We start from the raw sequence: 16,608 nt of genomic DNA, 5'->3' as shown, positions 1-16,608 counted from the left end.
ACTCAAAATAGATTAAAGACCTAAATGTAAGGCCAGAAACTATCAAACTCTTAGAGGAAAACATAGAACACTCTACGACATAAACCACAGCAAGATCCTTTTTGACCCACCTCCTAGAGAAATGGAAATAAAAACAAAAATAAACAAATGGGACCTAATGAAACTTAAAAGCTTTTGCACAGCAAAGGAAACCATAAACAAGACAAAAAGACAACCCTCAGAATGGGAGAAAATATTTGCAAATGAAGCAACTGACAAAGGATTAATCTCCAAAATTTACAAGCAGCTCATGTAGCTCAGTATCAAAAAAAAAACAACCCAATCCAAAAATGGGCAAAAGACCTAAATAGACATTTCTCCAAAGAAGAAATACAGATTGCCAAGAAACACATGAAAGAATGCTCAACATCACTAAGAATTAGAGAAATGCAAATCAAAAGTACAATGAGATATCACCTCACACCAGTCAGAATGGCCATCATCAAAAAATCTAAAAACAATAAATGCTGGAGAGGGTGTGGAGAAAAGGGAACCCTCTTGCACTGTTGGCGGGAATGTAAATTGATACAGCCACTATGGAGAACAGTATGGAGGTTCCTTAAAAAACTAAAATAGAACTACCATATGACCCAGCAATCCCACTACTGGGCATATACCCTGAGAAAACCATAATTCAAAAAGAGTCATGGGGCCTCCCTGGTGGCGCAAGTGGTTGAGAGTCCGCCTGCCGATGCAGGGGATACGGGTTCGTGCCCCGGTCTGGGAGGATCCCATATGCCGCGGAGCGGCTGGGCCCGTGAGCCATGGCCGCTGAGCCTGCGCGTCCGGAGCCTGCGCGTCCGGAGCCTGTGCTCCGCAACGGGGGAGGCCACAACAGTGAGAGGCCCGCATACCGCAAAAAAAAAAAAAAAAAAAGAGTCATGTACCAAAATGTTCATTGCAGCTCTATTCACAATAGCCCGGAGATGGAAACAAACTAAGTGTCCATCATTGGATGAATGGATAAAGAAGATGTGGCACATATATACAATGGAATATTACTCAGCCATAAAAAGAAATGAAATTGAGTTATTTGTAGTGAGGTGGATGGACCTAGAGACTGTCATACAGAGTGAAGTAAGTCAGAAAGAGAAAAACAAATACCGTATGCTAACACATATATATGGAATCTAAAAAAAAAAAAAATTCGTTCTGAAGAACCTAGGGGCAGGACAGGAATAAAGACGTAGACATAGAGAATGGACATGAGGACACGGGGAGGGGGAAGGGTAAGCTGGGACGAAGTGAGAGAGTGGCATGGACATATATACACTACCAAATGTAAAATCGGTAGCTAGTGGGAAGCAGCCGCATAGCACAGGGAGATCAGCTCCGTGCTTTGTGACCACCTAGAGGGGTGGGATAGGGTGGGTGGGAGGGAGACGCAAGAGGGAGGAGATATGGGGATATATGTATATGTATAGCTGATTCACTTTGTTATAAAGCAGAAACTAACACACCATTGTAAAGCAATTATACTCCAATAAAGATGTTAAACAATAACTAACTAACTAAATAAATAAAGGCTGTGTTTTCCCTGCGGCCCAATACCGTCCGTGATGTTTAAGCATAGCGAGAATACTGAGGCTCAGACTGGGGTGGCTGTGGGATGGCGAGGATGCGGGCTGCATCTCCTGCTTTGTGGGGCCACCTGGAGCAGCCTGAGGCACCCCTCTCACCAGGAGGGGAGAGCTTGCTTGGCCCAAACACCCCGCCTAGACAGATGTGTTCAGTCCCTAACTGAGGGCACAGCTGACAGATGAAAGGGAGCCTCAAGAATTCAGTAATGATGACAGAGCTGGGAGGACAGTTACCGTCCACTGGCCCTGTCCCCTCACACCTTTAAGCCCCAGTCTCTTGCAGATCCTGACCTGGCATCTCTGTACCCTCCAATCCCCCAAGCTGGGCCTGACCTGAGCATGGGTTCTACCTTACAGAATTTGAATAATTCAGGTCCCAGTGACCTGAGGTGTCAGTTTCAGTTGCTCTGTTCCCATGGACACAGGTGTCCCAACTCTGTAATTAAGCTAATGAAGGGGAAAGGGGGCACGGCCTGCTGTTCTGTGCCTCAGAAGGCTCAGGGCTGATGGAGTCCCTGTCCCTGTCCTGCTGAGAATGCGCCAGGCTCCCCCAGAGTCAGGTGTGGGGAAGGACTTGAGGAAGTCAAGGGGGCTGAAATAGAGGCAGGAGAAAGGAAGAGAGAGTGGAAAGAGGAAGACCGGAGTCAGGGAGGCAGAGACCAAGAAAGAGTTACAGAGGGACGGATAGAAGGAAATCGAGACAGAGAGGCTGAGTGAGAGGTAAAGGGGGTGGGGGGCGAAGAACAGGGTAGAGGCAGAGGCCAGAAGTGGCAAAGACCAGCAGAGAAGGAGAAACAGTAGATGCCAAGGCCCAAGTACTAAAATCCCAGGGCAGGTACAAATAGCAGGGTCAGGGAACTGGAAGGGCTGCAGGACTCCCTGCAGGGTAGTTGGACTCAACAGAGATCCCAGTCTTCCTTCTGACGTGCAGGGACTGTCCACACCATCCTTGCCAGCAGGGCCTGATGCTGCCGTAGGTCAGGCCAGAAGGCTCCTACCCAGAGACCTGCCCTTCCTCTGGCTGCGCCAAGGCCATGGGGCCCGGCAGCCACCGCCTCAGCCTCAGCGTCTCTGTCTCCAGTCTGGGCCTTCTGCTTCTGCTCCCACTCCTGCCAGGTATGAAGCTCAGTAAACCAGCCCTGGCCTCTCTGGGCGTTGCTGCTGTTCCCATCCTCCCCAGACCTCTCTCCACGTGCTCTCTCTTCATTTCTGTGCTGGGAGCAAGTGCTATCTGGGGAGTGTGGAGGAGGGGGAGCTGAAGAGGGCAAGAGGGGGCTTGCCTGACTGGGGCGGGAGCAGGGGTAGGGCTGGGAAAGCCAGGGGGACCAGAGCGCTTGAGGTGAGGGTGAGTTTGGGCTTTATCTAGCAGGCCTGGGGAGCCATTGAACAGGTTTAAGCAGCTACTGGTCTAGTCAGATTCATTTGTTTAAAAGCTTGATCTCTCGGAAGTGTGGCAGGTGGTTAGAGAGGTGAGCCCGAGGTGGGAGAGCAGGGAGGAGGCTGCTGCTGCCGTGGTCCATATGCAGGGAGGATGGGCCCGAGCTGGAGAGGTGATGAAGCATTCAAGAGCATTCAGCAGTATGACTGACAGGATGCGGGCACAGAGTGGTCTGCAGAGAGAAGGGGCAGAAGGGAGAGACAAATTACCAGATTTCCAGCTGAGGTCACCGGGGAGTGCTGTTTGCTGAGACGGGGAACACAGGACAAGGAACAGGTTTCAGAACACGGAGGGAGGAGAGACTTCCCTGGTGGTCTAGCAGTTAAGACTGTGCACTCCCAATGCAGGGGGCCCGGGTTCGATCCCTGATCAGGGAACTCGATCCCACAGGCCGCAACTAAGAGCCCACGTGCCACAACTAAGAGCCTGCATGCTGCAACTAAAGATTCCACATGCCACAAGTGAAAAGATCCCGCACGCCACAACGAAGGTCCCGTGTGCTGCAACTAAGATCCAGTACAGCCAAATAAATAATAAATTTAAAAAAAAAAAGAACATGGTGGGAGGAAAGAAGTTCATATTTTGGCCCTACACAGTTTAAAGTGCCTACAGGACATTTAGGACATTCAGGTCTGGAACTCAGGAGAAAAATCTGGGCTGAAGAAAAAAGGAGACGAGGGCAAAAGACGGGATTCTGGGGAACAATACCTAAATCAAGGACTGAGGAAAAAAAAAAAAAAGGACTGAGGACAATGGGATGTGTCACAAAACCCGGAGAAGAGTGTGTTTTCAGGAAGGAGGGGCCCATAGTGTCAGAAGTTTTGAAGATATCAACTGAAGTGCAGCTAGAGAAGCAGAGACAGGCTGGAGGGACAAGAAGGGGCAGGGCAACAGGGTTCCGGATGCCTGGTTGAGAACTGGGACTCCTGCGTTCTGTTTGGGCCCCTCCAGCATTTGTTTTTTTTGTTTGTTTTGTTTTGGCCACATCACGCGCCATGCAGGATCTTAATTCTCCAACCAGGAATCGAACCTGTGCCCCCTGCAGTGGAAGCACGGAGTCTTAACCACTGGACTGCCAGGGAATTCCCAGCCCCTCCAGCATTTGTGATGGGGCAAGCAGAATCCAGGTCCTTGGGAAGGGAATGGTGGGGAAGAAACCCATCAGCCTTGCTTCAGAAGATAGTACCTACTCACACTATGGCCTTCACCTCATCTAGCCTTGGAGGCAGGCCAGGGAGGAACTAAAGCCACAGATAGAGAGACAGAGAACAGGGACAGTTAGACAGCTGTGAGACAGTGGAGCAGCAGACAGGGCCTCAGTCTTGTGGAGGGTACAGGTTGTGAGCCGAGGCCCCTACACTAGGGTCTCGGACGGACACCCTTTCTTACTCGTCCCCCAGAGTGCTTCGGAGCCGAGGGCAGGCTGGCACACAAGCTGTTCCGAGACCTCTTTGCCAACTACACAAGTGCCCTGAGACCTGTGGCAGACACAGACCAGGCTCTGAACGTGACCCTGGAAGTGACGTTGTCCCAGATCATCGACATGGTGCGTTGGTTGTTGTACAGTCGTGGAGTGAGCTGGTGACAGTGTCAAGGAATGGGGGAATGGGAGACTGGGATTAATCTCCAATCAGTTCTTTCCTGTAAACATTAACATTAGCAACAACAACAGCTACAACTGTTGGATCCTAACTGTTGGGTGCCCACAGGGTGCCCAATACTTTGCACACTTGAATCCACGCCTAGCAGAGATTACCACCCATGTAACTTCCGAGGAAACTCAGGCCCAGAGAAGAAAAGGACCTGCCAAGGTCACATAGCAAGGCTGGGTGGGAACTGAACTGTATGGGCAAGTCAGGTTTGCGGGTGTTTACCAGAGCTCTGTAGGTGAGTGTGCACACACAGGGCAGGGTATGTACAGATGTCTGTCCACATCTATGCCCACTCTCTGCCCCCAACTAGGATGAGCGGAACCAGGTGCTGACCCTGTACCTGTGGATCCGACAGGAGTGGACAGATGCCTACCTACAATGGGACCCTGACGCCTATGGTGGCCTGGATGCCATCCGCATCCCCAGCAGTCTCGTGTGGCGACCGGACATCATACTCTATAACAAGTACTTCCTACCTGGGCCCCTCCCCTCTCCTACCCCTCCCTAGAGTTGCCCTTGCCTCTGGGGATGCACTTGTCCCCCATCCTCCACATCGAACCCGGCTCCTATGGTGCCCTGGAAGCTTTCCCCCAGGACCCTTCTAAGCTGCCAGGAAGGTGTTGGCAATTGTGGCTGCACGGTGCAGTAGGGCTTCCTGACCACACACACACACACACACACACACACACACACACACACACACACACACAGCGGCTCATGGCAAGGGCCTGCTGGAGGGACCTCACAGCCCCTTGACGGCACCTCCACTTTAGGGTGTCTCAAGCCAACCCAGGCTGAGTGTCTCCTGGGAATCCTCCGTGTGGTCCAGGGCCAATTCTGTATCTCTCGCAGAGGGGGTTCTGGGACACAAGTGCCTCTTTATGGCACTCTCCACCCTTTTCTCAGGGCACCCCGGGCCTGCCTAGGGATTTCCTTCAGGGCTTAGCCCTCTGGAGTAGTCCTTTATGCCGCCTAAGCCAGTTCTGTGCTTCCCAGACAACACATAGCTCCGCATATTTTCCTCAGGGCCCCTCTAGGAGCTTTGCAGGTGACACTCAAGGAAAGTCACCGTGCGCCCCACACCAACTTTTGAGCTAGGTCTGTGTCTCGTTCTGGGCCTTTCAGGCACTGGCCCCGCTAGGCCTCCAAAGGCACAGAGGGCCCTCTCTACCGCTCCCTTTGCCCTCTGTGCCGCCCCAAGCGGGCCCGAAGCGTACCCCCTCCAAGGGGCAGCCCTGACCTCCAACGCCACGGCGCCTCAGGGAGCCCCACCTCCTGCCCGCAGAGCGGACGCGCAGGCGCCAGCCTCAGCCAGCACCAACGTGGTCCTGCGGTACGACGGCGCCGTGCGCTGGGACGCGCCGGCCATCACGCGCAGCTCGTGCCGCGTGGACGTGTCAGCCTTCCCATTCGACGCGCAGCGCTGCGGCCTGACGTTCGGCTCGTGGACGCACGGCGGGCACCAGCTGGACGTACAGCCGCGCGGCACCGCTGCCAGCCTGGCCGACTTCGTGGAGAACGTGGAGTGGCGCGTGCTGGGCATGCCGGCCCAGCGGCGCGTGCTCACCTACGGCTGCTGCTCCGAGCCCTACCCGGACGTGACCTTCACGCTGCTGCTGCGCCGCCGCGCCGCCGCCTACGTGTGCAACCTGCTGCTGCCCTGCGTGCTCATCTCGCTGCTGGCGCCTCTCGCCTTCCACCTGCCCGCCGACTCGGGCGAGAAGGTGTCGCTCGGCGTCACCGTGCTGCTGGCGCTCACCGTCTTCCAGCTGCTCCTGGCCGAGAGCATGCCGCCGGCTGAGAGCGTGCCGCTCATTGGTGAGCTCTGAGGGCTGGAGGTGGCGGGGGAGGGGGCCGGGAGAGGACGGCCCCAACCCGGGGCTGAAGTGCGCGGGTGTCCGCAGGTGCAGGAGTGGGAGCCGGACCGGCCTGGGTCAGCGGAGGGGCCCCGCTGAGGGTCTTGGGGTCCGGCCTCGTTCTGAGATTGAGGGGGAAGAGGTCGGCCCCTTCCAGGGACAAGGGGCAGAGGAAGGACTTGGTCTTTCCTCAAGGACTTGGAGGAAGGTCGACATCCCAAGTGTTATAATCACAGGCAAAACATACGAAGTACTCACTGCGTGTCAGGCAGTCTCCTAAACACTTGACGTTTATTAACTCAAGGAAGCAGCACCACACACCTATGAGGAAGGTTCTGTTATAACTTGCTTCAGATCATTCTGGTTCTATTTAAGAGAGTGACTTTCACGGGACTGTGGATGAGTCTAGCCTCCAGCAGTGGGGGGAACAATTAGGGAGCAGGTAGCTTCTGAGACCCTGAGGGGAATGCGGGAGAGGGAGCCCTTGGCCCTTACCTCCTTCCCGCTTCCACCCATTGGGCTTGGAGAGTCCTGCGAGCCTTATGGGGGAATGAGCTCATTCCTCCTCGTGCTCAGGCAGTTGGGGAGCTCAGGCCCCCTGAGTTCTTGTTTGGGGCCTCAGTTCCCTTTCCCTCTCTTGCAGGAAAGTACTACATGGCCACCATGACCATGGTCACCTTCTCCACAGCGCTCACCATCCTTATCATGAACCTGCATTACTGTGGTCCCACGGCCCGCCCAGTGCCAGCCTGGGCTCGGGCCCTCCTGCTGGGACGCCTGGCGCGGGGCCTGTGTGTGCGGGAACGAGGGGAGCCCTGTGGGCAGTCTAGACCTCCTGAGTCAGCCCCCAGCCCCCAGCCTCCTGACAGAGAAGCTGGCCCACCAGCAGGCCCTTGCCATGAGCCTCGGTGTCTGTGCCATCAGGAAGCCCTGTTGCACCATGTAGCCACCATCACCAACACCTTCCACAGCCACAGGGCTGCCCAGCGCTGCCATGAGGACTGGAAGCGCCTGGCCCGTGTCATGGACCGTTTCTTCTTGGGCATCTTCTTCTCCATGGCTCTGGTGATGAGCCTTCTCGTGCTGGTGCAGGCCCTGTGAGTCCCAGGGGTCTGCTGCAGCCACAGCACCTCCAGACGGGGATGGAATGGCCAGGCCAGGTGGTGGTTGGCCCTCAGGCCACTCAGTCTCTCTCCACTGGGCCTCAGAGCCTGGGACATCCTCTCTTCAGTGCTACTGACTTCACACACCAGAGGGAGTACTCGTTGTCTCTGTACCCTAACCTCTAAGGGAAATCCAGAGCTTTCCGCTCCCCTGATTCCTGCAGAGGAGGGACTCTAAGAAGGGTCAAGATCAAAGGGCAGTCCTGGAGGGACAGAGCTGAACTCCGGTGCTGAGTGTTAGTGCTTTCAGTGAGGAGAGTGCCTGTGGTACAAACAGAACTGCCACATTTCCTGTCTTCTCTTCCTTCCTCTGTGGCTGCTGTTACAGGGACTTGGTCTTGCCTGTCCCTACCTGGGGGTTCAGGGAAGGCAACTGGGAATTCAGGATTCCTGGTCCAGTTTCCAGAGCAGGAGGCCACACAAAGATTTGGCCCCAAAGCCCCGACTGATAATAAAGTGTGTGCCTATCACTTCCTCCATGTCCTCTCTTACCCTTAGGGCCTGTGGTGGTGGAACTTGGGGATCCAGCCTCTTAGGGACCTTAGGACTCATGGATCAGAGCAGAAATTACATCTTTGCTGACAAGAAAATGAGATCCAGTCTACCCCGTTCCCACACAGTGACATCCAGAGAGCTTGAAGGTGCCCAAGGTAGGGGCAGTACAGGAACCAGCATTCACAAGGTATTTGTTCTTTCTGACTTCCACACATTTTCTGGCACCACCTCTGTGCCTCGGACACAGTCCCTGCCCTCATAAGCTCACAGTTGGACGTGGGAGACCAGGGCCCTTTGGGAGCACAGAGGCAGGGCCCCTAACCCAGCAGGGCGGAGAGGCCAGAGAAGGCTTCCTGGAGGAGTGAATAGGAGCAGTCCAGGTGTACATGGGAAGCATTTGAGTAATATCAGCAAATACCATGGCCAAGTAGTTTTCTCCCCAATCACCCCTCCTCCAAACTGCTTTAATCTTCTATCCCAAGTACTTTTCTCCCCAATCACCCCCCCTCCAAACTGCTTTAATCTTCTATCCCAAGTACTTTTCTCCCCAATCACCCCCCCTCCAAACTACTTTAATCTTCTATCTCCAAGTGAGTGGTTACCTGTCCTGCAGTCCCCCCACCTCTATTCACCATCTTACTCCTAGACCCCTGGATGAGGCCCAGTCCCTACATTTTCCTCTTCCCGCTAGCAAGCCTGGCAGCTGCCAGAGAAGATCCCAGAGTTCCCTACAGATGGAATTACCACAGATCTTGGCCACACTTAAAGCATACATGTGGCTGACATCCTCATGTTGGGCAGAGGTGACGGCAGAGCTGTTCAGTGGCTGATGGATTAGAGGAGTCCTGGACTCTCTGGAAAGGCTTCTCCAACAAGGAACCAGAGCAGCAGTAGAAGGGACCAGACTGCAGAAAGGGGGCCCTGACCCATGGCTGCAGGGAAAACAGAGGCACAGAGATTTAGGGGCAACGTGAGATACACAAAGAAACAAGATGAAAAGAGCTGAGCAGAGTGAGCTGACTGATACACAAAACGCAATGGGAGACAAAGATGAAAGAATTTAGGGAGGAAGGTAGAGATGAGACCAAGGAAAGCCCCAGTTCCCCTTCCAGAGGTCATTAGGTCTATCCCCCAGTCTCCTACTGACACAACGGAGGCACTGCAGGGTGGGATGAAAAGCGGTAGAGATCTGAGTGGGATCTGGTGATGCTGACCTTTGCTCCTCTGCTCAAACGCTGGTGGGAGAGTTGCTGGCGCACTGAGATGGGGAATCGGGAGGGGGGCAGGAATCCTAAACTCTCCCAGTGCTTGAAATTACGTTATCAGACCTCAAAGAGGCCGAGTTGGCGTCTGGAGACCTGGCTGGTCTTGACTCTGCCACTAACTCACTCTCACCTGGAGCAAGTCACTTCTGTCTCTGAGTCTCACTTTACTATATATAATGAGGATAATACTCCCTGTCCCACCTCCTTCCAGTTGATAGTTGTCCAGTAAGGATAAAATGAGATGGTGTCTGAGGAGGTGGGGGCCAGCCTGGTACAGTGGTTCCAAGTTCAGCTCCAGGACCAGCCTGTTTGGACCGAACACTTTTCTAGTTCTGTGTGTGGGGCTGGTTGCTTCATCTCTCTGTGCCTGCCTCCTCTCATCTGTGGAACAGGGGTGATGACATTACCTGCATCATTGGATCATGGTGAGGATTCATGGAGCCCTGAGTGGTACTGTGTCATGGAGAAGGGTGGGAACAAAAGGGAGGCTGGGGCTCCTTCCTATCCGCTCTTCTCAGAGCCCTGAGGGAGGAGGCGGGACCCAAGGGGGAGGGGTGGCTGTCATTTCTTCCCTGAGGATGGCCTGTTCCCGCCTAGAGAAGTGGTGGCTGAGGCAGGACCTGGCACAGCAGGTGTTCAAGGGAAGAGAAGAGTCATAGCCAAAGGGAACCTGGGGACCATCTAGTCCGATATGCTTACTATGCAGATAGGGAAACAGGCCCAGAGAGGGATGTTTGGTCACAGAGAGAGTTAGGGCAGAGCCTGGGCTAGAGCCCAGGTCTCCAGCAGCCAAGACCTGACCTTGACCTTGGGAGGTGGTCTGAGAGAGCTCTGAAGGCAGAAGGAGGAGAAGGCCCAGGAGGACTTTGTGGAGCAGTCCTTCCCTCCGTCGCTTCAGTGCAGCCTGGAGCTCTCTGGGCCCTGGTCAGTGGGCTCCTGGGAAGGCGGGGACGGCCCCAGGCTGGGCGGCCATCTCCCACATACACATTCAGTGGAGAGGGTTAGCAACCCCCCACAGGTGTCTGCTTAAGGGAGTCTACTTTTTTTGATTGAAAGGGGGTGGTTTTTATTTTACGGGGGATATCCATCCAGGAGAGGGGCCCAGACCCAGGATAGCCAGCTCAGCCCCCAACAGAGCCCCACAGATGCCCGCAGCCCTCACCTGAGTTATCCAGACGGCAGGACCCTGACTTGCACTGCTTGTCTGTAGGGAAGAAACAATAAAGAATCAAAGGCTCAGTAGCTCTCAGGATGGTAAGGGACTCCAGAGCCCCGTGGTCCATCCCTGACTTGCTCTAGGAGAAGCTGGTATGTTTTCTCCTAATTCTGCTTCCTTACAGTGGGACCTCCCTTGCCTGGGTTTGACTTGACCCATGAATAGCAGGGCCAGAAGGCGCCAGCCCTTGAAGCCAGGGTCATCTGGGCACTCCTCCTGCCCCCCCTGGCCTGTAACTTTGCCTCCATGCCACACCCACCTCTCCCTCTCCAATGTCTTGTCCCAGCCAAGGAGGGGCTAGTTCATGTTTTTTGTGTCTCCTTCACCTTCCATCAACTCGTGCACGCTCGTGATGCTGTCCAAGGTGGTAACTGAAGCCGCACTGGACCTTATCCCACTTGAGATGTGGTCCATGGTTCCAGCCAACAGCCTGCCTCTAACTATTGATATGAAAGGTGGGCCTCACAGGCCCCTGGGCATCCCTCAACTAGGACCAGCAGCCCACAGCCCCGTCAGAGATTAAGGACCTGGGCCCATCTTCATGATTACTCCTCTGGCTGGTCCAGGGAGGATGGACAGGAAAGCATCCGAGATCTGCCAGAGCCCAAGCTGGAATTCAGGGGTATGGCACCTGCCTGCTGGCTCACCACCCCACCCCACCCCACCCCCGCTAGCACACATGACAGCACAGGATTTCTGTTCAGTCAGATAAACACACTCCTCTCAGAAAACGGGGGTGGGCCGCTTACTCATTTCTGGCAGCAGCTTCCAGCTGGGAGGAAAGCCTGACACCAAGTCTGTGTGGCCCTCAGGTGGCCAAAGACACCTGTGTTGGTCAGGAAACCCTCATCAGCCTCCCCACAGGCAAGTGGCCAGCTCTGGCTTAGACACCTCCAGGGCTGAGAAGCAAGCGTACTACTCAAGAAGGTTATATCTCTCCTTGGATGGAAGGGGTGGAGGGGCCGGGGGACAGGACTTGCTCCTTCTCACTGTTTTGAATATCTCTGTATGTATCCTCTGAAAACGGGCCGGGCAAGGCCACCTTCCACCCAGCTGCTGGCTGGCACGTGCCCTGCTCACCTTTGATGTACTCGCAGTTGTATGTGCTGCGCTGGCCCAGGGCCCGGAGGTAGATGCGGGCGGGGCCCTGGGCCGGTCTGCTGGCATTGATCACCTGGAAGGTCTCGAAGGGAGGGATCAGCACCTCGTCCTCCCCAGGGAAAAAGGAGTAGCCCTTGATAGGGGCCCCAAGGCAGGTCCAGATGCCAAAGAAGGTGTCTTCCCCAAACTGCTGGGCTGCAACATTCTGCAGGGATGCAGAGGCAAAGCCCCCCATCCTGACAGTGGCCCCGGGCCCCGCTGGCCGGAAGCGTAAGCCCTGCACCCCTCGGAACACCTGGCGGCACTGGGGTGGACGCTGGCCCCTGCCCAGCAGCTGCAGGGCCTCGGTCAGCAGGAAGTGGAGTGTCTTGAAGGAGAAGTGGTGGAGGTAGTGGGCCCGGGAGCGGCCAGCCTCGCGCACGGCCGCGTTGAATTCTTTGTGCAGGGGGCTGTTAGCCGTGTAGGCTAGGAGGGCCACCCCGTGCTCTTCTCGGAAGCCCGCGGGCGGGGACAGACGGGTAGGGCTGAGGCCCCACTTGGGCCCCCAGGCCTGGCGCTCCTGCCACTGGCTGCTTGCCTGAGCCCAGACATCGGCGTATACTTTGTTGGCCTGGAACTCCGTGCGGTTGAGATCCGGGAGAGCCGCCGCCATGGCTGCGGCACAGCCAGCATACTGGTCGTCAAAGGAGGCCAGGGCCATGTCCAGGGGCATTTCTCGAGAGAAGAGGTCTCGTCGTGTGATGGGGTGGCTCTGGGCCTGAGGCAGGGGGAGCAGCAAGGACTGAGAGGTTAGGCCCTAGGAGAACGGGAGCCCTGTTATCCAGCTTCCCCCTCCACTGAGCTAAGAAGGAGTAAGGGCCACAAACACACCTGGAGGGGAAGGGGATTGGGAACTACTAGCTACAGATCCCCGAGACCAGGCTCTGGGGCTGTCCCCTCAGGCTGAGCGATCTCCAAGCGAAGCATCTGGCAGAGTTCAGAAGCCAGCAGCTGGGGGATGGGGTCAGCAGAGGATGACTGTACCTGAAGTGCTTCCATGAGGCCCATGGACATGAGCAGCAGAGACATCATGGCAGGGGTCTGCATGTTGGAGGCGACCCTGGGCAAGTTACTCTTTGGGTCTCAGTTTCCTCGTCTGGAAAGTGGGAATCTGCACAGTTTAATAAATTGTGATGAATTGACACCTAGTCTGGGCCCCTTCCGGTGCTTGACACAGAGTCACAACATAGAAATGGAGGCTCAGAAGAGAGAGGGGACCCTTCTTGCCGGAAGGAACATGGGAGACTTCCTGGAGGAGGTGACATGTGAACAGGGTCTTGTGGGACAAATAGGAGAATAAGGCTTCAGTCGGGAGGTAGGAGAGAAAAGATTGGAGTTGAGGGTGAGAAAGGAGTTTGGGACAGCAGGAATGGGAAGAGCAAAGGTATTAGCGGTAGGGACTCAGGATGTAAAGCGTGAAAGACGTTCTGGCTAGTGTGGCAGTTGCAGTGTTGGAAAGCCTGGGGCCAGTCCTGAAGGAGCTTGACTGCCACAGTGAGAGGTCCAGGCTTCCCCTCAGGGGGACATGAGGCTGGAACAGGGCAGATCCAGGAGTGGTCAGCTGGTGGGGCCACAGCAGGACTCCAGGGTCAGGCTTAGAGCAGGACTTGGGGATCCAGAGGGTCCTCCTCTGTCCCTGCCATCCTGCTGCCAACTGAACCCTCACCCTAAGCCCTCAGCTGATGCCAGGCAGGGACCCCAGGTGGTGCAGGAAGAGGGGCTGGGTGGGGGAGAGTACAGAGGGTACTGCTTCCCCCAGGGAAGCCTCCTGCATCCTCTGGGTGGGAACGCTGAGGGCCCAAAGTGGCTCCAAGAAGATGTCCCAGCTTTGGGTCAAGATTGGAACAGACAGTTTCTAAGTTGGTGCTGCTGCTTCTTTTTGTTTATTTTATTACCAAGTAATGCATGCTTATTGTGTATGAATGAATCACAAAGCCCAAGTCCCCCTTTTCTTGCTTTCCCTCCACGTCCCCCTTCTCACCGTTACCCATGCCTGCTGTTTCCATGGTAATGGTACCCTTCAAGACCTTTTCCGATGCACACACAAGTAATATATTTAAATATACATACACACATAGTTTTCTGTATACAGCCTATTTTGGGGTTTTTTATTGTCACTATTTTCAAAAAGAAAGACGAAGCATGCTTACACATACATGTTCTACAACCTTTTCCCAGGTAACAATGTACCATGGACTTCCTTCCATGTCACACATGCATATCTACCTTGTTCATTATGATGGCAGCATGGAATTTCATATATTGTTAATCCATAATTTATTTAACCATTTCCTTATTGAGGGACACTTAGGGTTTTTTTCCTAATTTTTTGTTATTACACATGATATTGCAGTGAACATCCATGTATATAAGTCCTTATCCTCTTGTCTGCATATTTTTATAGGAAAGATATCAGGAAGGTGATATTTAAAGGATCTGAATAGTGTTCATTTAGATAGCCACTGCGCCACTGCCAGGTTGCCATCCAAAAGGTCCCACTTCACCCTCCCACCAACAGTGGACAAAAGTGCCCTTTTCTCCATGTCTTTGCCAACACCGGGCATTATTAATCTCTCTTAATTTTCATTTAACTGGTGATACAAATGGTATCTAGTTTTTAATTTATGTCTCTGGTCACTTAACAGGATCAATCATAACTTTAATTTTTTTTTTTTTTTTTTTGGTTGTGACGCGTGGCAGGTGGCATCTCAGTTCCCCAGCCTGGGATCGAACCTGGGCCCTCGGCAGTGAAAGCTGGAGTCCTAACCACTGGATTGCCAGGAAATCCCCATAACTTTATTTTTAAATTTTTTTAAGTTTTAACTTAATAAAAGGTAGTACATTTTCATTATTCAAAATTTATAGCCCACGAAGCATGCAGTGAAACGTCTTTTTCTCACTGATCCCCCAACCCCAGCCTGCTCTCCCCAGAGCTAACCAATATTCCCATTTCCTGTATATCCTTCCAGAGATACTCTAGACGCATACCAGCAACTTCTCAGGTATTTCTCTTTTCCTTCTTTTATACAGACCGTAATACAGTTAGTGGTTTTTTATCTTTGGAAGTCTGATGAAAGCTGAAACTGCTTCTCAGAAAATGGATATACGTGCCTTCACACAGACGTTACACAAATTTCAGGGTGGTTATGCATCTGCCCCAGTCTCACTCAGGTTAAGCATCCTTGCTCCCGGATCTCCTCTGGCTTCTGGTGGGGCCCAAGTTTTGATAGTTCAGTGACCCTGAGACGCTGGGATGCTATGGGGCTATAATTTTGTGAGTCTCCAAATCTGAGATCTTCTAATTGCCAGTATACAGTTTAAATTGAGGTGTGAGTTTCTCTGGGCAATGGAGTTAGCAGCCAGCAGTGTTTATCAAATTCAGCATGTCCCAAACTGAACTTACCTTCCCTCCCTCAAAACCTGCTTACTCATTTATTCAGAAAATTCTCAAGCATCTGTAATGTGTCAGGCACTGAGGATAAAATTATGAACAGAAACAACAAAACCCACATCCCTGCTTCTTTAAGCTCTTTTAAGGTGGAGATGGAGTTGGAGTGAGGAATTTCAAGTAGCATGTTACAAGAACCCAAAGAGCCTGATGGAAACACATTTGTACAAGGAGTGGGTTTAAGTGAGGGGCTGACCGGAGGAGATTCGGAGTAGGTAGAATTTAAAATGGCATCACAGGGCTTCCCTGGTGGCACAGTGGTTGAGAGTCCACCTGCCGATGCAGAGGACACGGGTTCGTGCCCCGGTCCGGGAAAATCCCATGTGCGGCGGAGCGGCTGGGCCCGTGAGCCATGGCCGCTGAGCCTGCGCGTGCGGAGCCTGTGCTCCTCAACGGGAGAGGCCACAACAGTGAGAGGCCTGCATACTGCAAAAATAAAATAAAATGGCATCACAGTGGGGTGTAAACCTGAGATACCGCTTCCTAATTCCAGGATAGAATGCTAATGGGCAGAGAATGCAGCAGCAAAAAACTACTTGAACCCTTGTGTTCTCTTGGAATCCACCAGAAAAGCCTGAGCTTCTATAATCTCCTCTTTGTGGAGAAACTAGTCCATGGGTTCAAGTGGGGCTTTCCTCACTCTGTACCCCCATGAGGGGAATACATGACCCCAAAGTGGTGCTCTAATGCCCTGGCCATTGTGATTGGCTCATGGATGGACACATAACCCAAGCAAGACTACTCAAGAGTCTTTCCTGAGATTTGATAGATGAGTGCTGTGTAAAAGAGAGTGTGCCAGACACTGGTGATTCCCCAACCCGTATCCCCTCAGCTCATCTTCAAGTTCAGCACAGGTGCAATGGATAGTCCTCAAGCATCTGACAGCTTCCCACCCTTAGTGTTCTGTATATTTCTGTGTCCAAGGCTTTCTTCATCACCCTGGGAGCTTGCTCAGGGCAACCCCAAAGTACAGGAGCTTTAATGTTCCCAAAGACAGCTGTCACCCGGTGAGGTTAGTCAGATTCTCTATTCCACGGAGGGTCCCCAATGGGACACAGTTGACCACAGTGGTCGCACAATTTTTGCGGGGGAGCTTTTCTCTCTTCTTCAACTCACTTTGCCACTCCTTCACTGGTACTTCCTGGGATCACCTTTCAAATAAGCTGACTACACCCAATCCTTGTCTTGGGGTCGGCTTTTGGGGGAACCCAAACCAAGAGAGAAGGTCTTCTCTTTGGGTCAGAAACCATCAGAACATGGCCCAGAACTGTTCCTTCAGCCTGGACCCAGTGGAGCAGACCTGGGCCCAGCCCACA

At 53.5% G+C, this 16,608-nt stretch overlaps 2 protein-coding genes across 2 annotated transcripts; one reads left to right on the top strand and one right to left on the bottom strand.

The window, feature by feature from the left end:
- The first annotated feature begins 2,653 nt into the window (after nucleotides 1-2,653).
- CHRNA10 (cholinergic receptor nicotinic alpha 10 subunit) lies at nucleotides 2,654-7,666 on the top strand. Its single transcript, XM_060105198.1, has 5 exons — nucleotides 2,654-2,735; nucleotides 4,458-4,603; nucleotides 5,020-5,174; nucleotides 5,995-6,527; nucleotides 7,209-7,666. The coding sequence occupies exons 1-5, from the start codon at nucleotides 2,654-2,656 to the stop codon at nucleotides 7,664-7,666; spliced, it is 1,374 nt and encodes a 457-aa protein (XP_059961181.1).
- A 1,391-nt stretch (nucleotides 7,667-9,057) lies between these two features.
- On the bottom strand, nucleotides 9,058-12,891 carry ART1 (ADP-ribosyltransferase 1). Its single transcript, XM_060105347.1, has 4 exons — nucleotides 12,829-12,891; nucleotides 11,785-12,562; nucleotides 10,651-10,692; nucleotides 9,058-9,155 (listed from the first exon to the last, which is right to left on the bottom strand). Exons 1-4 carry the CDS (start codon nucleotides 12,889-12,891, stop codon nucleotides 9,058-9,060), a joined length of 981 nt encoding a protein of 326 aa, XP_059961330.1.
- Between the last annotated feature and the right edge of the window lie 3,717 nt (nucleotides 12,892-16,608).

This window comes from Mesoplodon densirostris, chromosome 7 (genome assembly GCF_025265405.1).
Source record: "Mesoplodon densirostris isolate mMesDen1 chromosome 7, mMesDen1 primary haplotype, whole genome shotgun sequence".
Taxonomy (NCBI): Eukaryota; Metazoa; Chordata; class Mammalia; order Artiodactyla; family Ziphiidae; genus Mesoplodon; species Mesoplodon densirostris.
Note: the sequence above shows the minus strand (reverse complement) of the source record. Positions and strands in the feature narration are given on the sequence as shown.